At 36.5% G+C, this 26,184-nt stretch overlaps 4 protein-coding genes across 7 annotated transcripts; 1 reads left to right on the top strand and 3 right to left on the bottom strand.

Annotated features, from left to right (window-relative positions):
* The first annotated feature begins 922 nt into the window (after positions 1 to 922).
* On the top strand, positions 923 to 1,592 carry LOC119980367 (transcription factor PRE4-like). The gene is made up of 2 exons (XM_038823039.1): positions 923 to 1,062; positions 1,308 to 1,592. The coding sequence occupies exons 1-2, from the start codon at positions 946 to 948 to the stop codon at positions 1,461 to 1,463; spliced, it is 273 nt and encodes a 90-aa protein (XP_038678967.1). The 5' UTR covers positions 923 to 945; the 3' UTR covers positions 1,464 to 1,592.
* Positions 1,593 to 1,866: 274 nt separating this feature from the next.
* Positions 1,867 to 6,495, bottom strand: LOC119980506 (transcription factor bHLH47-like). Of its 2 annotated transcripts, none has more exons than XM_038823222.1 (5): positions 6,281 to 6,495; positions 5,983 to 6,104; positions 3,167 to 3,282; positions 2,937 to 3,064; positions 1,867 to 2,494 (listed from the first exon to the last, which is right to left on the bottom strand). In XM_038823222.1, exons 2-5 carry the CDS (start codon positions 6,048 to 6,050, stop codon positions 2,075 to 2,077), a joined length of 732 nt encoding a protein of 243 aa, XP_038679150.1. In that variant the 5' UTR covers positions 6,051 to 6,104; positions 6,281 to 6,495; the 3' UTR covers positions 1,867 to 2,074. The 2 variants fall into 2 exon arrangements, with proteins under 2 accessions (XP_038679150.1, XP_038679149.1); XM_038823221.1 differs by having other exon boundaries at positions 5,983 to 6,094.
* Positions 6,496 to 7,900: 1,405 nt separating this feature from the next.
* LOC119980428 lies at positions 7,901 to 14,295 on the bottom strand. 3 transcript variants are annotated; one of them, XM_038823121.1, is made up of 10 exons: positions 14,023 to 14,295; positions 13,525 to 13,814; positions 13,369 to 13,433; positions 12,713 to 12,753; positions 12,449 to 12,537; positions 12,262 to 12,375; positions 11,253 to 11,330; positions 10,565 to 10,630; positions 9,907 to 9,987; positions 7,901 to 8,271 (listed from the first exon to the last, which is right to left on the bottom strand). In XM_038823121.1, the coding sequence occupies exons 2-10, from the start codon at positions 13,672 to 13,674 to the stop codon at positions 8,164 to 8,166; spliced, it is 792 nt and encodes a 263-aa protein (XP_038679049.1). In that variant the 5' UTR covers positions 13,675 to 13,814; positions 14,023 to 14,295; the 3' UTR covers positions 7,901 to 8,163. The 3 variants fall into 3 exon arrangements, with proteins under 3 accessions (XP_038679049.1, XP_038679050.1, XP_038679048.1); XM_038823122.1 differs by having other exon boundaries at positions 13,525 to 13,739; XM_038823120.1 differs by having other exon boundaries at positions 13,525 to 13,691.
* A 3,070-nt stretch (positions 14,296 to 17,365) lies between these two features.
* On the bottom strand, positions 17,366 to 23,203 carry LOC119980381 (NAP1-related protein 2-like). Its single transcript, XM_038823058.1, has 10 exons — positions 22,868 to 23,203; positions 21,840 to 21,962; positions 21,700 to 21,750; positions 21,476 to 21,547; positions 21,246 to 21,359; positions 21,097 to 21,158; positions 19,802 to 19,862; positions 19,629 to 19,685; positions 19,468 to 19,512; positions 17,366 to 17,787 (listed from the first exon to the last, which is right to left on the bottom strand). The coding sequence occupies exons 1-10, from the start codon at positions 23,000 to 23,002 to the stop codon at positions 17,722 to 17,724; spliced, it is 786 nt and encodes a 261-aa protein (XP_038678986.1). The 5' UTR covers positions 23,003 to 23,203; the 3' UTR covers positions 17,366 to 17,721.
* Between the last annotated feature and the right edge of the window lie 2,981 nt (positions 23,204 to 26,184).

Genomic DNA, 26,184 nt, shown 5'->3' with positions numbered 1-26,184 from the left:
GACAATGACACACCTCATTTTTAGCTTATTATGTCATAAACTACAATCTCACCTCATTTTTATAAGTATATCAATATAATAATTTATATTTAATATGATTATAGTCCTGCAAACTAGTTAGCATGACATGTCTAACTGCAAACGTCTGCATGTATAAGCAATTACGGGGATCTAGGAGCCAAATTGAGAGGTTGGTGAATGAGGCCGAAATCCCAAATGATTAGGTGTGTGAGTGACACCATCATGTCTTGAGTACTTCCATCCTCTCAGACAAGGTTCTGTTAACATCACTTGCTCAAAACCATGTGAGAAGTAAGAAACCTTTTATGACCAATAGAACAGGTATTCCCGTACATGAATGTATGATTCATGATACAAATGAATAGAGAAAACAAATCCATGTAGTGAATTCCCGATGATATTCTCATAGACTCATGTAACCGACCTCAAATTTTTGGGATAAAGGCTCGGTCGATAATGATGATGGCGGCAGCGTACAAAAAAAGAGTAATTGATGTGTAAACTCTTGCCATCAAAAACTAAAATGGCACAGAAGTATCAATCTGAACATACAAAACCTAAGCAGAAAGGGACTATGCAATATAAAATGTGCTAGAAGTGCTCAACAGGCAACGAATCATTCTGGTAGAATGTAAACATTTTAAGTTTTCCATGACTTAGTTTGCCAAAATCCCCTGTTTAAACTGTTGGCTCACTGCCTTCCAATCAGGAGACCAAATGGGTCCTAATCAGCTGAAGTTTATTGGATCTTCAATGAATAGTGTTTTTGCTGTCGGTGTTGTCCTACTAACTCTTGTCTCTAACACTCCATACTTGGCTATTTATAAGCTGCCTCTTCACATAGTCCAACTCCCCCCCCCCCCCACCCCACTACTCAGCCATTGTTAGTCTCAAAAAGAAGAAAAACAGAGAGCTGATTAAGCAATGTCAAGCAGGAGATCTGGAGCTCCAAGACTGACCGATGTCGACGATGTTAGCAATCTCATCATGAAGTTACAGGCATTGCTACCGCAGCTTAATCAAAATAACCCAACCTCAGTGGTATCTTCCATTTCTTTCTAGCCTATATACATCCATTTTTCTTCATAACTTGAACCAAAGTAAGTTAAGTAACTACTAGACTAATCTAGGATACAATGAAGTAACTCAAAATATAAAACAGCTATTGAAGTTGAAAATCTGTCGAGATGATTCAGAACCTTTGCCACAAACCCAATTCATGAATTTAAAATGCTTGCTAGTAATGTAAGATTGAACGCTAATTTGGGTTTTGTGGTCTGTTGCAGGTGACAGCATCAAGTGTAATGAAGGAAGCATGCAGTTGCATTAAGAGATTACAGAAAGAGGTAGATGATTTGAGTGAAACACTATCTCAACTACTGGATTCTGTAGACATCACTTCTGTTGATGCAGAATTCCTTCGAGGCATTTTGTTGCAGTGAATCCATTTTTGTTCAATGCTCCCAATGGTGATACAATAAATATAAGCCAAAAAAAAGAGATAATGATGTAAAATTTCATGTATGCTTATCCATTTAAGTTCAATGCTCCAATCGCTGATCCGAATCGCTCTCAGAATAAAATTCTACACTCCCTCTTACATTTCTCCAAGACATTTTAAGTTATAAAATAAAACAAGACCTTAAATAAGTAGAACTTCTCATTGTACATAAATAACTGGGATAAATGATTTGCAAGAAATTTTTGTCCTTCATTAGATAGTGACTTCTGTCTTTATTCTTGTGTATTAGTCTCTTTCATGGGTGAAAGACTCCCTCTATAGTTATATGTGATGATGATATGCTTCATATGTAATACAAATGTTAAAGAAAGGTGTCACCATGCTTATTATGCAGCAAAGGTTCTTTCATTGGATAAATTAGTAAATCCAATGACAGATGAGTAGTGCATACCAACTAATTCACATAGAAATATATATTTACCAGTAACTACCAAGCAACATATGTACTCTCCCAAAGTGGCGTTTACCAATAAATCATGAACAAAGGAGGAAGTGCAGTTACAAATTACTAAACATAGACATTATTTAAACTTACAAGTTATCAGCGACGTGTTCTCCAGAAATAGGAACAGACTTATGTTGAAATTCTTTTCCAGCACTCGGCTGATCCCCGAGAAATCGGAGAGGCCATGAATCAGTTGAGTCCGGGTACCTGGCATGTGGTTTGCTCACATGTGAGACGGGTGTATAGGCAGTGAAGGATGATGGGACTTCAGGACAAATGGGAACAACAAAAACAGCAGGAGCTTGCGGCAACCCAGGTTTCATAGTTGGTAAACCAAGACATTCTCCAGGGAATTGTGGTCTCAGTTCTGGTTGTTGATATTCAAGAGGTATATTCAAGTCTGAATTTAATTGCACCACTCTTGCTTCTACCTCTGCCTGCAGTTTCTCAATCTGACTTTCGAGGGCCGAGTTCTCCTCCATCAGCTCCCCCTTCTCAACAGTCACCTATTCAATATTCCAAGTAGTCTAATCAGTAAAAAAGGTGACGCAAAGGTAAAAGAAGGTAAAAGGACGTGAATTGTACATAGTCCTCGTACGTAAGGAAAAAGTGAACTCAAAAGAAACCAACAAAAGTAAATTGGTCCCTTTGGACGTGTGATACAATGCTGCCACCAACTGCCCTAGGGTAAAGATAATTGGCTAAGGGGTAAATTCTTTAGCTGGGAGACCCTAGTTTGAGTTGACATAGCAAGAAAGAACCTGCGGTATTAGTGACCTTCGGGTAAAGGGCCACTTCAAGTGTCCAAGGCTTACTTATGCAAAGCACAGGTTTTCCCTCAGTTTTGAGTGGGGAGGGAGAAAATAATAATAATAATAATGCTGCCCTCGACTAAGGATGATGCTATTTGCATAGAGCTTATGTAAGTGTACACATTAAGGGCCTTACATAGTGAGATTCAGACAAAAGTGATGCGTTCTCCTTTCTCAGGCACTGGACCTGACCAACCAAGTCCTTCAGAAGTCGAGTGGCTTCACATAGTATAGAGGCCTTTCCATTGTTTGGCTGAGTCAGTTCTGCGCAACAGAATACTAAAGTGAGATCCGAAAGCAGCTCGCCTGGCAAACTTCAAGATCATGGCAAGAACATTCATGGACACAATGAAATACAATAATTACCAAGTGCACCACCCAGATCAAGAAAGAGGTCATTCAAATGCTCCCGTCTCAATTTCTCCCTCTCAGCTTTATGAATTCTTTTGGGCACTTTCCCTTTGTTCTTGCTATGACAAGACCTACAAGAGAAAAACCTATCAGAAATGAAATCCACAGCATATCATGAATACAGTTTACATATATCCATTCAAACCTTCTATCATTTGATAAAGATGCACTCCATTACTTGTGCGAATCGGAACCAGAATCTAAATTTATTGAATCCAATTGTACTAACATATGATGAATGTAATAATGTACAAGCAATAATCTAAATTGAGATTCTTTACAAAAAGTAGAGAAACCAATCAACATAATACACTAGGAAACTTAATATCAACAGGACATTGCCAGCCTGTAAGTAAAAGATGTAACTGTGGCACAGAAAAAAACGAAGCTTTAACTGAAAAAGTAAAGGGAAAAAAAAAAAAGAGGTTTAAATTGTTAACGTAATGGCTGAGATGGCCCTTATTTGCATTAATTGAAAAAATGATAAAAACGCCTATTGTAGAATTTAGCCCTTATTCTAGTCGAAAAATATTAACATAGTTTTAGAAAAAGTATTAGTAAGCCCAAAAGAAGGCAAATATAAAGTTAAAAAACTTATTAGCCAACCCATAACCTAGGCCAGTCTAACACCCTCCAAAGCATAATCAACCTTTGAAAATATCGAGCTGATAATAAAGCTATTTGAACATTCAACATTTGAATTGAACATCTGAATATAGAAGAGGAATAGCCAACTAGAATTCAGTGCAAAAAGGGACAAAAATGTTATTCAAAAGCTTTTGACTAAAAAACACAGAATGGACCATAGTTACCAGGAACTCGGTACGCTCCGGTTCGTGGTACGGGTACGGGAACGGGGTACGCCACTTGTATGATTTGTGGTACGTTAGTGGGTAGGATTAATTGGTACGCTAATTGGGAACGTGGTACGGTTTAAAAAGTTATTCGGGTCACCACTAAATACTGAATGGAATATAAAATAGTGAATTGAATTATATATTAAATATAGTAATTCTAATGTCTTATGTGTAGTGAATTACAGAGATAATAATCCATTATAAACCCAACCCAAGTCACCAAAGAGGTCTTAAAAAAATCATAAAGTCAATTGAAATCACTTAAGCCCAAATATCCATCCACTTACACTTTAAAGCCCAACAACACTTAAAAAAATCCAAATAATCAAAAAAGAACGAAAAATAAAATAAAATGAAAATGAGAAAATCCTCTATGTCACTCACGTTCTCTCTCGCTGTCTCACTCTCTCTTTTCTTGATCTCTCGCCTCTTTCTCGATCTATGTCTATCCCTTTCACTGAAATTCATCTCTCACTCACGTTCTCTCTCACTGTCTCACATTCTCTCTCTTCCTGATCTCCCGTTTCCATCTCCATCTCTATCTCTCCCTTTCACTGCAATTCCTCTATCTCACCATTCCAGAGGCAGCCGCAAACCAAGAAGATCTCAATGATGAAGCTGAACAAGATGGAGTCAAGGTTTACAACAAACCCAGCGTTTTCACCTTCTTTGATCTGGCTGTGGTTTGAAAGAATTTTGGGACACCCATTTGAGCGTCCCGGGTCGCGTCCCCGAGCGTCCCAGGTCGCTACTGTACCCCGTTCCGGGACGTGCGTCCCAGTTCGGGGGACGAGGGGGGTAGCACCGTTCCTGGTAACTATGGAATGGACTCCTACTATCAACTTCAAATAAGTGAAATTTTATGGTCAATCGAGACATAAAGAATTGCCAAAACCACCCTTAATAAAACACATATTGCAGTATGTACGTAATGAATCAGATATCTTTTTTACTTCCTTTATATGTATTTCACGAACTTTATAAGGGTAAAAAACATTAAAAAAAAAAAAAAGGTAAACAACTCCCGGGGTCGGGGACATGCAGCACCCAAACCTTACCCCCACATAATATACGGAGATATTGTTTCCAGGAATTAAACCTGTTACCTTTAGGTTACACCCCTGCACCTCTTGTAAAACCAAAGCCAAGCATCTGCTTATGGTTTTTCAGGGCACATGATGGTTAATCTGGAAGGAGCGGAACTCTAGAATTTTCTGCGAGAAGGAGTGTTCGATGGGGATTTTTTTGGATAATTGGCTTTCAGAGCTTAAGCTCTGGTCGATTGGGACTTGTTCTAGTATTTTCGATTATATCGAAATTGTGTAATCAAGTTCGCTCTTGGGTTGCACCCCCTTGGTGCCGTTAATAAAAAAAATTCTTTTCAAAAAAAACTCTACCACTATGGGCTTGCCCGTTTGAGGTGTTCAGGGGTGTTGGTTGAGAGGTGTTGGGTTAGGAGGGGTTGGAAGTTGTTGGGAGGTGTTGGGATTTTTATATATAACCTTATAAAGATTTTGTCCCAACAGTCCTGAACACCTGAAACTGTCAAGGGTTGGGAGCCGAACACCTCGCAATCCAACACCCTTGAATACCTCAAACGGGCAAGCCCATGTCATATGTTCGCCTGTAAAGGTAACAAAAACTCCAAGTCCAAAATCTTGAACTTGAAATCCAAAACCAGCGAAAGAAATACTGGGGAATTCAATAAAAGGAACAAAAATTTAAGGTTATCTGATATGAGCTTACAGGTAACTAAGTACGAATACTTGTACATAAATGTATTGACTACGTAGAACTTCCGCATAGTGATAGTACTCGGAATCCAACAATTTTCAAGTGTTAAACAGCAATATGTGAAGCAATATAATGGTGCTAAAGGACATATAGCCAAACAATAGAGCTTCAAACACTAACCTGTCTTCGGATACATCCTCTGGAACATTGGCCTCATTGATTAGACTTGGAGGATCCTCCGAACCCATGCCAGAATATAATATATATATATATATATATGGATTAAATTTCCCTACAAAATACTAAGAAGACCATTTCAGAATTCTTCGTTCAATGAAATAAGAAAAATGCAGTCAATTTTAAATCAAAATCTACAAACAGATTGCGGCCCAATATTAAAGACCAATCAATCCACGAAGACTAAACTTAAAAATCAATTCCCTCAATAAAAAAATAAAAAAAAAAAAAAAAAGCTAACCTCAGAAGGATTTGAAGAACAAAAATGGATTCGAAATCGAAGTGCAAGTGCTACAAAACAGAGCGGAGCGAAACCATCCAATCTTGAGAGAAATTTGAGGATTTGAAGAGGTTAGGGTTTCTGATTGCCGGACAAAAACTGGTTAAGTTGGAAGGGGAGAAGCGATTACACACGAAGGCGCGTGGCAAACCACTTACGTTTCGACGTTATGGATATGGACACGTGAGCATGTAACGTGCTCCTCTTGTGACTCCTTTTCGTCTTTTTATCAGTTTATGTTATGGCTTTCTTACATCGTCGAGTGGAACTGTGTTGCTTGACACGTCAGCTTTATTATATTTTTTTTTCCCTAGGTTCATTAAAAAAAAAAATTAATAAATTTAAAGAAGTTTATGAAAAAATTGATTTAGGAGGATAACAGGAGTCGTTGAAGTTTCTCCGCGAAAAATATGTTGGCGGGAGCGTCTGGCATCCACACTTGGGCATACGTGCCCAAGTGACCTAATTGAGATTTAAATGATTATGTTGGACTTAGATTTTTATAATTTATATGGTTGTGTTGTACTTTTTTATAAGAATGTTTGTTAATTGAAAATTAAATTTGGTAATATTATTTTTAATTTGAGATTGAGGGTGTTATTATTGTGGTGATTATTTTATTGTGATGGATTTTAATTTATAGTATTTTTCTAAAAATTTATAAGTTTTTTATAATTTATTATTAATTATCAAAAATTTTAATTAATCAAATCAAACCAGCCAGCCGGTCAAACTGGTTATCGATGGGCTATCGGCATGATTCGAAATCCGGTTTTTTAAAACATTGACGAAAAGGGCCCATCGAAAATCACACTCAACAAATGAATGTCACACATTGTTGGAATGCATTTGAGATGATTATCTGGGATTCCTACCTAGAATGCTTTTGAGATGATTATATGGGATTCCTTGCATTGTTGAATTAAGGGTGCACAGGTAAAATATACAAGATAAAACATATGGAATGGCTAAATTTATGGGTTAAAATGGGGTTGATGTGGCAAAGAAGTGTCGTTAAGTATTTGACATGAATTTTTTTGATTATTTTAATTTGTAATGTTAAGATCAAAAACGATCTTGCACTTCAAACAAGAGATCCATTAAAAGCCCCTATACCCTAAAAATGTGAGTCAAATTGAGCCCTTAGCAATATTGATATGTAACATAACATTTAATGTCTTCTTGGATCTGGAACTTCATCTATGACCCTCCGAACATAACCCCCAAAATTTTGTATCGAAATAAGCCAGAATGGTCAATCAGGGTGACACCTATGGCATATTTCTACGTTAATTATGACATCTATTACTGCAAAGATTGAGTTATAAGGTAACCAATTTGAGGTAATACTGACATTTCGTATTATACAGGACAATACATAATACTTATGAATTGTAATGGAAATAATTATTTGAGGTAATATTGACATTTCCCATAGATGTCTCGAGACTCGAGTTCAAACCATAAAATATATATATATATATATATATATATATATATATATATATATATATATATATATATATGAATGTATAATCCTAGCAGTGGATATTTGTAATGGCGCACTAAGAGCACCCACAGTGGCTCTTGTAAACTCACCATATCTGCCTTTTTAAAGGGTCAATATCAAAAAAAGTTGAAAATTTTGTTCCCAGCAATTCCTGTAAAATACCGGAACTCACTAGCGGATCTACAGTGATCTGCTTGATGTAGCGGACTATGGTAGATCCGTTAACACTTGCACTATAGATCATATAGCAAGGGTGACTGCTGTGCCAAAGTTTTTTTCTTTTCCTGCTAAATACAATATATGCTTCTAATAATTTCTTTCGTGTATAGAAACCTCAGGTTCTTGAGCATCCAAGTCGAAACCTGCGGATATTCATTCTTCCATTCAATGCAAGGGCCAACACATCATATTCCTCTACATACCAGAGCTCCGAGACCACTGCCTGCATCAAAATAAAAACCACAAACACTATATGGTGTTAGCCATTACACCACTTGAGCACACCTTCATGGGAAGAGAAAATATCACTGTAACTAATGGTCTAGTGGCAAGTTATTTCCTTCCGGCGACATGTCTAGCGCGAGGAATGGCTTCTGTTGGCTGCAAGCAGCCAACCCTCAATTATCAATTAACACAAATGGACTCTATTTGGCAACCACTAAAAAGTAATGACACTTTTATGTCTGAAAAAGAAAAGGTCATGCCTCCTTTTGTGTAATTATCTAGAGTTGTAGGGGTGCAACCTAGAGTATTTTTAATTCATCAATTAGCCTCCTTTATGCCAAAACGGCTACAATCCTATAAATACTAAAAACAAGTAAATCCTAATAAAATTAAAAACACTAATTTGACTAGAATGCTTATTAACTACTAAAACTCCTAATAATTATATTAGAAATAGAATTACAATACGAAAAGTAATAATTAACTAACACTCCTAGTTACTAAAGAAAACCATAAATCTTGTCCATGTCAGAATTTGACAGGTTTTGGGTGCTTAAATTGGCGCCTGGACATTCATGGAGAGCGCACCAAAAAACAGAACTCTACGTTCCTCCCCAGAGGCAATGGTTTTGATTACCGTACCCCACCCAACCCAGCCACCCTGATTATTATTCTTGCTTAAATATCTACTTTTGTCTCTCAAAGATCTCATGCATCGACATCGTTGCTGTCAGCCTTTATCCCAATCAATTGGGGTCAGAAACATGATTCGACACGAGAAAATCAATTGAATCTAGGCAATGGATTCTTCTTCGCCATTCCTACTTTGGGCTACACTCTCAACTAATCCTAATTCCTACCACACTCATGTCTTTCCTTAATTACCTCCATCCAAGTCTTTTTCGGTCTCCCTTTCTCTTCTTACTATCTCCTATGTGAACATTATCTATTTTTCTTACTACCGCACTACTATCTCTATGTTGGATATGCCCAAACCATCTTTAGAGGGTTTTCCCTCATTTTACTTTCTATTGGTGCTACTTCTACTTTAGATCTAACTAACTCGTTCCTAATATTATGTTTCCTAGTATTGCCACAAATCCAGCGCAACATATGCATTTCTGCTACATGTGTGGGTCAAAAAATATAGTCCACCAAAATAGATTAATATAATATTAGGTAATCAACCCAGTAGGCCTCCACAAACTCAGCTGCACTAAACTAAATAACTAGATTAACAACACATGCGATGATTTTTATCATGAACCCCGTTGGCTTCAAGCTGAATTTAGTGAGAAGGTGGTTGGCACTTCCTATATTTATTGCAACTTTTACACCAGATAGGGATGATATGATGAGATAATGGGGTTTTTTATATACGTACGGCCCAACACATGGGCATTGGGGGTGGAGGAGATTCGACCACATGACCTGATGGTCTGGGGTAGAGGGATTTGCCAATTAACCATGGGGGCATTCCCAACAACAGAGTAGGGTTTGGGTTGGGTTTTCCCATCCCACTCCTCCCTCTGAAAAGAGGGCATAAAAATGTTTGGCATGCAAATATTTTCCCTGCTACACTGCTAGTTAAAGAAACGCAAAGACAAATTACAAATAATAAACCATTACATACCTTATATCCCCGAAGTTGGTTGTTTAAGCGAGCAACTAGCTCATGGAAAAGTTGGATGCCATCTGCTATTTTATCAGGCTCCTGCATAGAAAAACAATGATGAGTACAAACCACAAAACAGAGTAGACAAAATATTCATGGAGAATGAGCGTAGATAGAGACAAGAAGATAAGAATTAATTGTGTCTCGATGAACATCGAATATTTGCATTGGTCCTTGGACTATGTAAAAAGAGGTCAACAAAAGCCCGTACTGCCAGTCAGCTTTAGCCTGAATGTCTCAACCAGGAAATATTCCAAGGCAACAAGACATGACATACACAGGTTCAATCTCGGACTACTGCGTTTGTGCATGGTGTTACGTAGCCAAAAGTTGATGTCCATGGCTCGGCTTAGACTTGTAATACTGCATCTAACCAAAAATTACCTCATAGACTTTCTTTAAAGTTAAACCACTGTTCCACTTGTCATACGTCACACACACACAAAAAAAAAACCACTATTTAACTTGATTGGCAGTAGGAGCCACAGAAGATTATAGGGTTTTCCTAATTGGCTGAACTTCAAAAATTTTGAACTTCTTTAAGTTATGGCAAGCATAAGCCGATCGGAGAATTAGGATTTTTGTTTTTTTTTTGACATATGCTTAGTGGAAATACCGTGGGTTGAGCTTTAGGAGGACCCAGAAGCCTTGCAAATGATGTATGAAGAATAGCAGCATCATACTGCAGCAGAAGATGCAACAGAGGATTAGTAATATAAAAATACTAAAATAGAGACATTAGTTAATATACACCCGTCATATTGCAAGCAATTTTTTTTTGGGTAAGTTTTCATATTGCAAGCAAGATAACCCACAAAATGAGGATATAGCATAAATATCAGAAAGTATAGCAATGAGACCAGAAATGGCAATGTTCTACACACTCATAAGCAAATTCTACACTCTCTTAAATTGAACAAGAACAATCAGAATATGTTTACTTGAAATCAAGTGAAGACCTAAAATCTACTTGAGGGCAGAGAACAATAAAATTGTTGCTTGTTTCCCAATTGATGTCCAAAATTTGTGGGTTCAAGGTCACTGTTCTTCTCATTTTTTTATTTTCATTTCTTTATATCGGAGGTGGAGTTTGAGCAGAGGACTAGGTAGGGGTTATGTGAAATGTAGGAGCAAAAAGAGCACCCTGTGATTAACGATTAAGATCTTGATTTAATTAATGCCTCATCCTGGGAATAAACCCTTCTACTTATCTTATGAGCATTGGAACATAACATTTAGAGTTCCTTCACTAGCCTGAAAGGATAGGGTTTCTTAGAGAAAAAAGAATGTCACAGGTTCCTTACAAGTTGCTTCTCCGGTGCACGTGGTAGTGCAGATCTCAGTTTAGCCCGGATTTTTACAGGATCAGTTCCCGAGATCACCTGAAAAATACAAATAAATAAATAAAGCTGGAGAGGATCGGTTAACTAGTGACTAATAATAAATTCATCAAAAAAGATTCTTGACCCTGTTCATTCACACTGAATATCCTCAAATATAGTCCTAATAGGACTTGGGTCAAATAAGGAGGGCTTCTTGAATAGAAAGATGTTTCTATATGGTTGATTGAGTCACTAAGCAACAATTACGACAGACTTATAGAGAATAAGAACAAAATGACATTTAGGTTAATCTGCCTTGAATAGGACAATGGATGCACCCTTAGCTCTGCAATGAGGATAGGCAGTTTCAGTGCTCTAAACCTATGAGTCGATGACACTAAAGAAGCAAATCAAGTAACTTCAACATTATATCAAAGTTCACCCTTACAAAAAGACATCAAGGCTTTTGTAAAGAAAAAAACGAAAAAAACGAAAGAAAGAAAGATCGTGACCAAGTTGAAATAAGATGACCAAAACAAAATTCTGACCATTAAAGCCAAACGAACAAATTATAAGAGATTTCTAGATCATGATTCTCACTTGAGAATCAAATAAGAAGATACAATGTGCTAGGAAAGTTGGGTTTTCAAATGGAATCTACACTATTCTTCCCTTTGATATTCTTGCTTTTTTCTGTCTTATAGAAGTTTCCTTTGAAAATATTGCTGTCTAGGTTTCTATACTTCAAAGTCCGTTCCTCTATATTGGCTGGTTCACTATTTCAACCTGACCTCAAATCCAACAGCAACTTAAGAGTGTCTTCACAACCATAATGAATACATATGAAGGCAATTCCAAGATGTATTGAGATTATAATTATTATTCCAGTAACATGAAAGAAAATTTTCTTATGAGATGGTACACTTCCAAAAGGTCAAGATAAGGTGAGATTTAGGGTGGGGGCGTGCAGTCGCCAGTCATGACAGGTTACCTGCCAGCAACCCAAGAGTACGCCTGTTGAAGTTAAAACCACTCTGTCTAAGAATATATTTAAAGGGCATAGACCCTCTGCAACACCTCTAACAGCTGCAGCTTCAGCTTCAATCTGATAAAACAAAAAGAGATTTTCATTTTAAGAAAAAGAGAGAATACTTAGACAGTTGTAAAAGGTAATATACCTCTTCTTCAGTGGCAGGAACAGGAACTATATGATGTGAGGCATGAAACATACTGAAATGGTACAACGTGGAGTTCTGAAACCAGATTGCTAACCAAATACAAGTAAGCACAGCAACAATGAGACAATTACATTCTCATGTATGTGAAGGATAGATAAATAAACTAATACAAGGAGTTATCTTTCAAGCAATAAATCAAGTCAACTTCTAATTTTTCACATTTAGAGAACATAAATGTGATCGCATAGCCAAGAAACAGCTCACCTTTATCAAAATATGGGTTAAATATCTGTTTCACAGCTTCCCTGTGGCAAGTCAAACATAAATGTATGATTTAAGAAATAATCTTTCACATGTGAACTAAAAAATTAAAGAAAGAGGACTACAAGATACAAAGTCCTAAACACTTACAGACAATGGCAAGGGATCTAAACTCAAAATACAAGGTGTTTTGATACACATTTCAAAATTATACAGTAAAGACACTTGCTCGCTCATGTAGATACTTTCAAGTTCAACCCAAGTCAACATGCCTTAGTTTGAAGTAGTTGGGGTTGTGGCTGCAAAATATATGCTTAAATTCAATTTTAATGCAACATCCCCGAAATCCTAAGGAGTACCTACCACTAGTCCAAGAGCTCCTTTATTTTCACAAATAATAGAAAATGATATTTGGCCATGCGTAGACAAGCTTCGACGAAGATAAATGCAAAAAAGACTATCAAAATCGATAAACATATCAACCAAAGGCTTCCCTTTGTAAGAATAGGATGCAGAGATGACACAAAGTGATGCAAATCTAGCCTTTATAAATTCTTACCAATTTAAGCTTCATATCATATTGTATGTTCAATTACAACATATCAAATAATGGATAATAATATCTTAGACTATCTTCATAAACAAAAGTAAATTCTTACGAGATTGGCACAGAGTATTCTGGACTCAGATACAAAACATTAGCTCGTACAGGAGGATTTGCTGCCTGCAAGTAGGAGGCACAATATCACCAGTTTCTCCAAGTAAAATGAAACTTGAAACAAAATTAGTTACATTATAGTTCATCCTTATGCCACCTTAAGTACAGGTGTTACAGATCCATCCTTCAGAGTGAAGAGCTCAGAAAGTGACAAAGATTGAGATGTTTCGCCATTGTTCAAAAAACTGGCTCCATGCTCATCCAAATCCTTTCCCATTTTATCATAAAGCCTTGATCTTTGCTCCATATTTGAAGTTAAAGAATCTGCCCATCCAAGAATTCTCTGTTAGTGAGCCTCCATCGATGCGTCTCCTTGAAATTACAGCTCCAGTTCAGTATACGATCAACCCATCAAAACCCAGTTGGGGTAAACCCTAAATTCAACATCTAAAACCACTTATGCATGAGAACCTAGGGCTTATTATCAGATCACAACTATCTACAACAAATTATCTATCTAGGATATATGGGCCTCAAATCCTACCAAAAAAATGAACATAAATTGGCAATCACTGTAGGAATAGAGATTTATGGAGTACAAACATGGTCAAAATTGAGAAGAGCAAGAAACTAAGAGAGAGTAAGAGATTAATACCTGAAGAAGAAGAAGTAGAGGAACTGTAGAACGCCAGTTGGAGGAGAGAGTAAGAAAAGAAGAGGCAAATAGCCCAGATGAGAAGCACTGTTTTGGAATGGCTCCACCAATTTCTAATTCTAGCCATCACCATTTCCTTTTTTCTTCTCTCTTTCACAAACGATTATACCAACATCACCGCCACACTGTTACTGATATATCTGTAACACCAGCACCATCACTTTCGACAATCCAATTCACAGTTGAGTTGGAAAGGTTTTCGTTTCCACTCTGTAAATCATATCATAATCATATGGTGGAATTTTATTATTTAACTGAACTATTTTATTTTATTTTTCCTATGCTAAGTATGTAAATTAGAAATTTATGTTTTTTATTTTTAAATATCACTCAAAAATATGTTTCTCATTAAAATCGAATCTTATACACACATATACACATATCTCTAATCCAATTAATTGTCAACTAAAGCCTACAAACCACGTATACTAGGCAGGTAAAACATAATTTTATGTAGGATTTTAGATAGAAAAGGAATTGAATCATGACTAAGTTATGGTATCCTTACTTTATATAAGTTCTCGCAGTTTTAATTTTAATCCTAATAGCATCAATGATAATTAAGGGTGGCAAAGCCCTCTCTCTCTGAAAAAAAAAATCTATTTGGAAAAGCTTTGGGAGAGGAGGACCAGCCCTCTCCTCTCCCCACCCCCTCCCCTCTCCTCTCCCCTCTTCTTTCACCTTTTCCTCTCCTCTCATAGGTTAGATCTACCCCTTTCTCTGTCCAGATCTGTTTCATTTTGTGATGTTTTATGTTTTGAATAAGGATTTTATGGGGATTTTCTTCTCCGGATTTTGATCTCCTCCATCTGTCGTAGATCATTGGCGTTTCCGGTGTTCCGACGACATCTATTGAGAGAGTTTGGTATCTCTTGTTATAAGGGAAGCCAAGATCTATATTGGTGTTGTAGATCCAAGTTGATAGTTTGTGTTTGTTTTTTCTATTTAGTTTTTGTTACCCGGCTTGGACCGGTGGAGTTGGACTCATTGGACAGTGGTTCGGCGGTGTCTGATGTAATCTGGTATCATCCAACAATGTCTGGCGATTTTCGGGTTAGTATTTGTGTTTTATTACTTTGTTTTTGTTTTTTAGTTCTTATGTTGTATTCCACCTTTATGGTGCCCCCGAGTGCCTACGGGCCCAATTTATTAGATAACCTAATGCAATAAGGTATATGACCTCTTTTTCAAAAAAAAAATAACATCAATTATATTGAGATTAATAGCATAAATAAAGTAATTTAGTTTTATATTAAATTATTTTACCTGATTAACTAAGTTGGACTGAATTCCACCTATAAAAACTTTATGAACATTAATGAATCTATTTTAACCACAGTAGGAATATCTAATCATGTTCTAAATAATGAATTGATGAATCGATTTCTAAGTGAATGATTTAATAATTCAATTCAAATGAGAAACATATTTTTTAGTGATATTTCGAAAAAAAAAAGATCTATTTGTCAGTCATTCTTAGTTATTGTGTGTCATTCACTCATTTTAAGATGGATTTATTCACTTTAGAATAAACGGAAAGACTAAATGGTTTCACTATTGAGTATAACAATTTTTTCTCCTTTTTTTAATATAGATAATGACCAACCTACATCTAAACTCACGATACACCAATTTATTTATTTATTTATTTTGCAAATAACATTTTGAGATCAATATTTATTTGTAATATAATGTTGACTCAAAACTATTTTGTAAACTAGCATTTGACGCTACTTCGAGTAACATCATTAGTAGTGGCGAATTCAGGATTCGAATGCATTAGGAGCACAACTATGCAGCCAATCATTTAAAAATTGAACACAAAGAGAACGGAAAAAGTATTTGACAAGCTTTTAGCAAAAAACATAAGAGAAAACTCAAACCAGCAAATTAATCATGAAATGCGAAATATGACTTTTTATTATTTTGAATGTGTACTGAGTTTGTTCAAAATGGGATAGGAAATTATTGATCCAAACCCTAGACAGAGAACTAGTGAAAGACGCAAACATAGCTGAGAGTGAGAAGGAGAGTTGAGATGATACATTTTTCTTATGTGCCTAGGCAACATGATACACTTTTATCGAGTCTTATGGGGCCTGCTATATTTTTTATTGGGGGTGTGGTGTATTTTGCTAGGGGCCTGATACATTTTACTCAATATATACAACGAGTTTACATGATTTCACTTGGGGTCCGGGCCCCCAGTCAACGAGTATGGATCCGCCTCTTGTCATTAGTATAGGTTTTTGACAATGACGCTAGTGAAAGTAGCATCATTATATATATATATATATATATACATTTTTTAAAAATTTCCTACTAACCTCATTATAGATCGAATAATTTCTTTAGTGTAGGTTTTTAACAATGATGCAACATCACCTATTCTTTTAAAAAAAAAATGATCTAATGACACTATTTGAAACAGCGTTTTTATAGATTGAATAATTTTTTTCACTAACGTTGTTGCAAACATTGTCATTCAAAATCATAATGAATGAATGACGATGCTCGCAACAACCTCATTCCATTGAATATATAACGACTAACAATGTCATTAACCTTATTTTTATTCTTTTTTATTAAGATAATATTATATATAATATTATAATTTCTTTTAATCTTCAAAACTAAGCTTAAATATTTTAGAGTGAGTTAGTTAGCTTATGCTAAATTTTGTCAAACATCTAACAACTTATATAAACTCTGCCAAACAGAGCCCGAGAGTTGGCATGAATACGTGTACCAGTCGAATGCTTCTTTCTTCGCATAACCTGCCTTCGTGAAGCATTTAAGCAATGAACATTGAATCCAGATCATGGAGAAAACACCAGCAAATACTCATTCTCGTCTGCAAGCTGCCTACCGTAACCAGCTGCAACGGGAGCACCAGAAGCAGGGCTGCACTTGTGCTTCTCCTCATCTGTGTAGTGCCAAAAATGTCCTGCGAAGCTCAAAGGCTCTGCACATCAATTCGAAATGAAAAGAAAAAACCATACTCAGAGCAAGCTTCGCCAATGATTTTTATGGCCTCTTTCCTGCCATTCCCATCCATTTCTTCTCAGCAACGATTGGCAGGTAAATCAAACATTTCAATTTCTCCAAGTCATGCAAACCCCCAGACAGTACCAAGACAACAAAATGAATAAAAGAAACCTCCATTGCGTTTCCCTCAAAAATATTATCACACAAACACACACAAGCAAGAAGGGAAGCCCACATCTTTGAGCTTTTGAGGAAACCAAACACGGGTAATAAGCGCTTAGGGCTGCAAAACAGATTTACGTTCAAGACATAACTCTTTTTTTACTTCTTTCTCATGATAAAGTTTTACCAAAAACAAGAATAAGACAACATACCATTTTAATCTAAGAGACCTGCCTAGCAGGTAAAAAAACACAAAAATAAATATCACCTTTGACTAAAAGTAAACAAAGGAAGCTGGTAATTGTCAGCATTTAGTCGCCTACACGAGATAAGAAACTATCATAACAGTAGAGCTAGGTTGGATACTCTCCTCCATCCGTTGAGATAAAACCACTAAAAACAAATTTACACAAGCTCATTCATGCCAAAGAATCATGGCTAACAGAAGTAAATCCCTAACTGAAGAGGGGGCATTATTTGCCTGCCTTGTCATTTTTCGTCCAGATCGTCATCGTCATCATCCTCGTCCTCATCAGAGTCGTCACCATCCTTTCCCTGAAAGAAAAAAAGAAAAAGGTGAACAACCGATTTGCAAGCCACTTTGAACAGCTATCCCCAATTTTCTACATCAGTCAGTACCGAGAAACTTGTAGCCATTTTCCCAATTATTTGCACACAGCTCACTGGACAAAAAGAAGTAAAAAGTTCTTAGAAGATCATTGAACATTTCCATAATCAATCAGCACCCACTAAATGAGTTCATACGCTTAAGAACTTGGGGAAAACAAAAGACTTCATCAACAAAAGTAGATTGATGCCTAAATTTTGGACAACGGAGGAGACTAACTTCATCCTTAAATACATGCAACCATGCCCTGGAAATACTGAGATTTATGGATCACAAACAGAAATGTGTCTCACATATTCTCAGTTATCTAATATTTAAACCTAAATGAGCAGATTCAGATTCACAAGTGCTCTGATGTCACAAATGAGTAAATAGTTCGTTTTGCATCTTCTGATAGCTGCAATAGTATAATATTACTTGGAGCAGGACTTATAAGTTCTTTTCAAGAAATATGGAAAAGCTTCCTTCCCCTTCCCTCCTCATAAACAAGAAAAACCCAGTGACTTTGCACTGATAAACCCTCGACATTTGAAGTAATCACTCACCCCAAGTACAACTAAAATCCGCGGGCTTTCTCTTACCATGCACACAAGTATTAAATCTAATTTTTCATTAGTAATAACTCGGATTTTTTGTCAATTGGCTCTTCAACTCATGCCATGGAATGTCATAAAGGATTAAAATCTCAAATCATGATGCTTGTCAAGCGTCACATCATTTAAGCCTAGGCTACCCATTTGAAAGGTTGTAGAACCCTAGTAGTATGTACATAATAATTGAGAGGACACACCTCCAAACACTCTAATACCTCATTATAATACCACACTATAACTTGATTAGGTTCTGAGCCTTTCGATTCAGGTTGAGGGTAATGTCAGCAAGGAATCTGTCTCTCCAGACCCCTAAACTACATCCATCCTTTCGAAAATTACATCTTCCCATACCATTACCAAATTCACACCCTACTCACTTTCGTTACCTTCAAAAACGTCCAGGTATATTTTAGGCACTCCAAACTACTAGTCTACAATTACCTCGAAACTCCATGAATGTTCAAATCACTTATCTAGCCCCTTTCTACCGTCAAACCATCTTTCTCTACCACACCTTCTGCTCTCTACAGCAGTCCAAACAGGTAGACTAATTCAAATTAGAGAGCCTGAATTATATTCTTCATTTCACAAAGAGCAGAAAATTAACCATTGCATGGATTGGATGCAGTGATTATAACAATAACATAGAACACCTACCATTGCATTAGTGACTGGCAGCAAGAACATAGTTACTAAAACCCCCCAAAAAATAGTTACTAATACAAAGTAGTTTGTTCATTAGGTTTCATTTCTTTTTTTCCTGGGTGATTTTTGGGGAGGGTTCATTTAACAAGAACATAGCAACTAAGGAAAAGGTGCCTGACTAGTTTGATACAAGAGAAACTAAAGTATCAAGTACCCCTAAAAAATATAGAAACAATATAATACATTCATTAAGTTTCAGGCTAAATCAGCATCATTAAAATAATAAATTTGTTGGTTATTACTTATTTTTCTTTTTTGTGGTTGGGGTGGGGGTGGGGGTGGGGGAGATGGAAAAGAACTTTGTTTTACCTCTTCATCAGCCTCCTCACCATCAAAATCCTCTTCATCAGCCTCCTACATTAAACAATAATTTATAGGTTAGAGGAATAAAGAAGTATCAAACAGTTTCACCCAAAACAAATTCCATTGGTGGATAATAATGATACAAAAGAAAGGAAAAATGAACTTACAGTATTAAAATAATTAAGGGGATTGGGCCACAGATCCTCCTTGATTATCTCAGCAATCTGAAAGCTTCAAATACATCAGTATGGGGGAAGGGACGGATGATTTTCCATAAATGTAATACTGGCATAAATCTTCCAACACAAACCAGCATATGAAAAGACTAAAGAGAAGTAACCTCATCATGAATCTCATCCACGTCATCCTTTTGTTGAGTATCACTAAACCAGCTAAAGAAGCTGCAATAAACAATGCATATTTGGGAATCGGAAATGTGTCATAATAATGAATTATTAATTGAAATTTAAAAAACATGAAATGTATCCAGAAAAACTGAAGAATAAAAATGCATAACTGTAATGTGCCACGATAGGGGAAAATTATGCATCAAGAATGAAATGATTAGTTTGAATGTCACTCTCTACTCTGAATGATGACTTGCCAAAAGATTCTTTTTCTATTGATCAGGTCTGATTTATGATGCTTTACCAAATATCAATGTCACTCAAAGATCAGCATCTCTGGAAGGGCTTCAAAGGAGGGAGGTCTTGTGGTGGTCTTGGGTGAAAGATTACCACAAGATTGTCTAAGAAAAACTTAAGAAGATTAAAGGAAGGGTTTCTGTGGAGATCTTTTAGAAAATTAAATGTCCCCGCAAAGGTTGCTTTAGCGGTCAGGAGACCACTCAGGAGAAGATTTCACAATAAATAACCATCCAAAGAGAGGCACTACGCTACTGAACAGCTCTTTCCATTACCAAACAGGGAAGAAATCCATCATATTCCCTCATTGTCAATGGGCAAGGCAACTTAGCAATATTGTTCAGTTAATTGGATAACACCAAACTAGTTAGAAACCTTTTGGGAAGAGGGAACTTCCCATATCACACTTATATAACATTTGGTTAAGCAAGTTATGTGTCTTTCTTTTAGAGGAAGACACAATATTAGCCTGATGAATGTAAATATGTAATAGATGCTCAAGCATCTAAAACTCGTAAATTTTTCCCCCTTGTAGCAAAAGTGCTGAAACCTCCTTTGTACCTCTATTAAAGCATGCAAATTTTCATCTTTCAAATATAATTAATTGTTGTGAAGTCGGGAAAAAAAAAACTTTATTAAAGGGCAATAAGAAAGTGCATACGAATCAACGAAACAGTAACAATAACAATGACACCAAGAATACAAAAAAATTCCAATTTTCGACTCTATTTCAAAAAGAAATTTAAAAAAAGAGTAAATGTAAAGTATGCCCTTTTAAATGGATGAGATATGAAACATAAAAACCAGAAGGTCCAGAACCTAATGTTCTAAGAAAACTAACTTCAGCATAGTATTCAGTCCCAAAAAAGTGATAATCTTTAAGAAAAATGATCTTTAAACAACAAGATTGTCATTGAAATGTAAAAAATTCGCTGTCTACTGACTTCAAATCTACAAAAAAAAAAAAGGGATGATAAATTGAGAAACCAACCTTTCATCAGCGAAAGGCCGCTTGTTCCCTTTCTTGTCATGATTAACTCCATTAGGTATGCCCTTCACGGTTTAATCACATAATTAAATTACTAGAAAAGAGCATAAACAAGTTGAATAGGCGGGAGTACAAATATGATGAGCCCTTACCATGCCTTCCTTCCACTTGATTGATGTAGCAGTAATTTTTGTGGTTCCTTCGTCAAGGAAAGTGAAAGACTTTACGAGTTTTGTGTCTTCAAAATATGGATTTGGCTCGAAGTTCTAAGAATTAAAGAATCAGATATAGACGCAGGGGCAAAATCATCATTAAGTGAACAATGTTAAAGATAAGTTTCAATAAAAAATTTTAAGGAAAAAAAGATGTACATTATACTTACAAATGCGATAGAGTAGCCTGACTTCACATCTTTAGAATCCTCCACTTCCAAGGAAAGCAAATGTTTGAACATCTAAAGGGTAACAAAGGCAACAACAATACAAAATCAATACACTTGCAAACATCACAGGAGCAAACAAGCAGCTCATTTGAAGGGTACATAAAGACTAACACAGATAAGTACACAAGTATATCCTCAATTCCAAAGAATAAAGAACACCAAACCTTTTGATCCTCTTCAGTCAGAAGCTCGCCAAGAGCAGGATGGCTTAAGAACTGCCAAAAAGCAAGCCAGGTCAAATTAAATTCCTTGAGATCCAACATACATATAATATTGTACTAACAAGTAATGAGAGATCCCTTACAGCAGTTAACCAGAAATCAGGAATAGATTTGATGATCTCACTCCGCTTATCATAAACTGGCTTACGTATCTCGTTATATTTCTGCTCTACTTCCAAGACCTTATCACTTGCCTCCTCATTGATCTAAAAGTATAACAAAAATGCATGTTTCCAAAAGTCAAAAACAGTATATTTCACTTATGAAGCTTGCAACTAATATATGCCCATCTCCAAATCTGGGAAAAGCAAACATAACATATGAAAATCTCATGCGGTATATAAGAAGTGATATTTTCCACAATAAAACATAAACTGATTTTTAAGTGAATGCATTTTTTTAGAAAAAAAGTAAATAGGTTCACAGTCCAAAGAAACAACACAGATTAGCAAACACTGCACAGATCATGTATCAAAGTGAACGAGGAAAAAAACTGAACAAGAAAGGGGTATATTAGTAGGGTCACTGAGTCACTAATTAACTCCCCCAAAATCATTCCTCTTAAATATTTCGTGGCAGCCTCAACCCAAAATTACTCAAATAAAAAATAAAAACATTCAACTCCGAGCCAATTTCTACTTCAGCAATCACTTTCCACTGCATATTAGCACTGCCCAGAATAAGAAGCACCTCAAAATCCAAGTTGATTGAACACAACTGATCAACATTCTGAGTACACTTCATATACCCGAGAATAGAATTTGCAAGAAAATAATAGGAGAATAATTAAATAGCTGTATACAAGCCCAAAGTTTGGAAATTCAAAATGGCAAAACGAGAACAACACTGGTGAAACACAGGTTATCTTAACCGAACCCCATTCAACAACTTGGGAAGAACTAATCTTTTCTTAAAAGCAACCACAGTGATAAAGATTAGGAATTGAAACAAAACACATATGATGAAACACAGGTTTTTGTTATTTCAAAATCCTCGGTTCCATCAGCAAAAATCAAACAGTACAACACGGAAGCACGCATAGTATATCTCTACTTGTACGCACATAACATGTATTATAAACTTTTGCGAATGCAAACAGTATTGTGAATACCTTTTCGAGGTCATCTTGGATCTCCTGGAGCTTTTCAATCGAGAGGACGAGGTCTCCATCAATTTGGTCAGAGTGGTGGTTGTCGTCTTCGCTTTTCTCTGCTACTTTCATCTTCTTCCCCTTGTCCACCACCATCTTCACCCGCTCGGAGGAGAAACAAAAGAACCTAACAAATCCCTGCCACACTCTCTCTCTCTCTCCTGCGTATTTGGCTAAAACCCTAGCCTTTTCCTCCGTATGGCAAGGAGAGTGAGGGGCGGGAGAACTAAAAAGGTTAGGGTTTTGGAAGTTAGGGGTTGAACTCCCGTTTAGTCGGCTTCAATTCCGTTCCCGTCCACCTATTTTTTCGGCCGTTAGATGACTAAAATCAAAGTTGGTGGATGAAAAGTATAGGGGTGGAAAGAAAATTGGTTCCCCAATTGTTTTCGGGTGAAACAATAGTACGTGTTTATGAAATATTTATATATTTAAATCTTAATTTGGATTGGATTTCTAATGTATTGGATTGATCAAATATAAATTATTTTACATCCAGACAAATAAATTGAAGAATAACCTACTCAGGTTAAGGTCCAAATAAATAAATCGGACAAAATTTCCTAGTTTTGGCCTGAACCGGTTTCAAATCAAATATATATGTTATGTTTGGACTCGGATTTCAAATATATAACTTACGTCCAAACTTGATTTAATTTAAATCGGACAAATTTGGTCATGCGGACCGAACATAATTTTGTCATCCCTAATGAAAAGTTAGTAGCTGATCTTCAATCTTTTATCGACTCAATTTTCTTTTTTCACTATTTTGGTTAAAACATATGTTAAATGTCCTTTTTGTCCTTCCACAAAAACCTAAATTCTTGACCGTTACATCGTTCTCTTTCGCTCTTCTCTCCATTCTTAGCATCGTTTCTACCCACCACCGACTAGACTAGAGAGCTGAGCAAAAAAGAAAAAACTACACTGCAGAGATTTTTGCTCCATCACCAGATAACTAATAAAGTGGCAGGTATCAAGGCAAGGGACTGGAATTTATACTCATTGTAGAAGCGCTAGCTACGTGGTTGATTCAAATGTCGGGTAATATATCAAGATTTCGTGCCTATGCAACGGTAGATCAGGTATTATATTGGTCCAACAAGATATGGAAATGAAAGAAGAAGAAGAATACAGAGGAAGTAACATAGAGAACACGTCAAGAACAAACTTCAGTATCATTTATAACTCCCAAAATCTAGTTATGTTATAGCTAATATAACAATTGTAAATCGACTTAACCCCCTTACTGCCACGTAGACATGTAGGTTCTTATCAACTACTCTCCTCTCAACATAATCCTTGTCCTCAAGGATCAAAGATTCACAACTGAAACTCGCATAGTTGCAAATACAATGTGCTCATTTGAGGACCAAATTGGGGCACCAAAGGTCAATCCGCCAGGGTCCCAAAGTTGCCTTCTACAAAAGCCAACATTTTTCCAGCAACCAAGGTGGGTGTCACCAGCAGTGGCCTTCATTTCAAATATACCTTCTTCGATGGTAAACAATGGAGCATCAAAGGGACTGCCACCAAGATCAAGAATTAGAATATTCTTCTCACTAACAATAGCAGAATTTTGTGGCATCCACTTTGTTCGATTCACTTCTCCAACAACATGAATCTTTTGTGCTATCGCCATCTTAGGAATCACAGAACTTTCAACATTATACACCATATGGTGTTTTGACTCGATTACATGAACAGTTGGTTGAGGACAATCATCAAACACTTTGTGTGCACCTGGTTGACAAAAGTCATCAAACACCCTATGTGCACTCAGCCTCTTGAATTCTTTCTCAACCTCTGGTTTTCCCGAGTCAAAACCATCCGAGAACAATGATCTACTACCACCATCTTTATCAAGATTCATAGCACCTTTCAAACCTAATCTAGCATAAATCAAGATTCGTAGCAGGTTTGCTACAAAAAAGATAGGAAAGAGATGAATAGGGAAGAAGACAAAATTCTCATTACTTTCATAACTGCCATTTACAATTCTTAACTGAGTATTTATTATACTCATGTCCCAATACTTGCCTGACAACTGGCATGATTAGTAATAGATTTGTAACAAACAATTAACATAATTAATTGACAGCTCAACAACTAACAGTTGATTAACGAAAGTAAACTAACTATTTGTAAACTTCCATTTTCACAATTCACACGTGGATTCCTATCATTTACTCCCTCCTCCAAAACAGCCTTGTCCACAAGGTATAGAGAACCAGCTGAGACCTCTGCTTCATATAGGGAATGTAGGATACTTAGTAATAAAGTCATGATAATCTTTCCAAGTGGCTTCATCTTGCTTATGTCCTTCCCACTGAATTAATATCTGAGTTCCAGCAACTTGACCTTTTTTATATACTCTTCCCCGCAAAACTGCTTAGGAACTTGTTATACCAATCCATATTCTGTCACCTATGGAAGCTCAATACTTGGCTGAATAGCTGCTCCCAAATGCTTTTTGAGACAACTGACATGAAAGATAGGATGAATTTTTGTTGTCTCTGGTAACTTGAGTTTATGAAAGCACTTCAAAAGGTCCATAAAATCTGGGATGTAGCTTGTTGTAGGAATGGGCAGCCAATGATGGTAACTGATAGGGTAGTAGTTTTAAATAAACTATATCTCCCACTTGAAATTCTCTCTCCCTTCTATGCTTATCTGCTTGTTGCTTCATTCTTTCCTGAGCTACCCTGAGGTTACTTCTGAGTAAATCTAACATATTATCCCTCTCAACTAAAGCCTTTTCCAAAATATCCAATTTAGCACTACCTGTCTCATAGCCAATTACATATGGCGGAGGATAGCCATAGACAATTTCAAATGGAGTAGCTTTAGTTGATGTATGAAAGGCTGTGTTGTAGCTCCACTCTGCCCATGGCAGCGACTGCACCCATTTCCTAGGCTGGGAACCAGCAAAGCATCTGAGGTAAGTCTCCAAGCATCAGTTAACTACTTCGGTCTGTCCATCACTCTGTGGATGGTAGCCACTGCTCATACATAATTTGGATCCTTGTTGTTTTTGTCATTTTATACAGACAATTGATGCTCACTCTGTATGGACAATAGTTTTTTTCTTTTTGTAAAATTCTCTTGAATTCTTTCTCAACCTCTGGTTTTCCCGAGTCTAAACCAGTCGAGAACAATGATATACTACTACCAGCTTTATCAACCCTAGCCACAAATGGAAGAACAGAACCACTCATGGACGAAGTGAGTTCATGCTCTGGATCATCTGCCTTTTGTCGACGCTGCTCAAGAAGTAGACC

Source organism: Tripterygium wilfordii, chromosome 16 (genome assembly GCF_013401445.1).
Source record: "Tripterygium wilfordii isolate XIE 37 chromosome 16, ASM1340144v1, whole genome shotgun sequence".
Lineage (NCBI taxonomy): Eukaryota > Viridiplantae > Streptophyta > Magnoliopsida > Celastrales > Celastraceae > Tripterygium > Tripterygium wilfordii.
The sequence above is the reverse complement of the archived record's forward strand: the minus strand, read 5'-3'. Positions and strand labels throughout refer to the sequence as shown.

Bases quoted from the DNA above. Each gene is read 5' to 3' on its own strand.
- LOC119980367 (XM_038823039.1), top strand. From the start codon at position 946: ATGTCAAGCAGGAGATCTGGAGCTCCAAGACTGACCGATGTCGACGAT. The intron at 1,063-1,307 runs GTATCTTCCATT...GGTCTGTTGCAG, and splicing joins AAAATAACCCAACCTCAGTG to GTGACAGCATCAAGTGTAAT.
- LOC119980506 (XM_038823222.1), bottom strand. From the start codon at position 6,050: ATGGGTTCGGAGGATCCTCCAAGTCTAATCAATGAGGCCAATGTTCCA. The intron at 3,283-5,982 runs GTTAGTGTTTGA...TTTCTCTTGTAG, and splicing joins GAGGATGTATCCGAAGACAG to GTCTTGTCATAGCAAGAACA. The intron at 3,065-3,166 runs GTAATTATTGTA...TCTGTTGCGCAG, and splicing joins TGATCTGGGTGGTGCACTTG to AACTGACTCAGCCAAACAAT.
- LOC119980428 (XM_038823120.1), bottom strand. From the start codon at position 14,155: ATGGTGATGGCTAGAATTAGAAATTGGTGGAGCCATTCCAAAACAGTG. The intron at 13,434-13,524 runs GTGGCATAAGGA...TCCTACTTGCAG, and splicing joins CTGTAACACCTGTACTTAAG to GCAGCAAATCCTCCTGTACG. The intron at 11,331-12,261 runs GTAACCTGTCAT...TGTATTTTTCAG, and splicing joins TACTCTTGGGTTGCTGGCAG to GTGATCTCGGGAACTGATCC.
- LOC119980381 (XM_038823058.1), bottom strand. From the start codon at position 23,002: ATGGTGGTGGACAAGGGGAAGAAGATGAAAGTAGCAGAGAAAAGCGAA. The intron at 21,360-21,475 runs GTAAGTATAATG...TTTAATTCTTAG, and splicing joins CAGGCTACTCTATCGCATTT to AACTTCGAGCCAAATCCATA. The intron at 17,788-19,467 runs GTAAAACAAAGT...TTTTTCTTTCAG, and splicing joins GTGAGGAGGCTGATGAAGAG to GGAAAGGATGGTGACGACTC.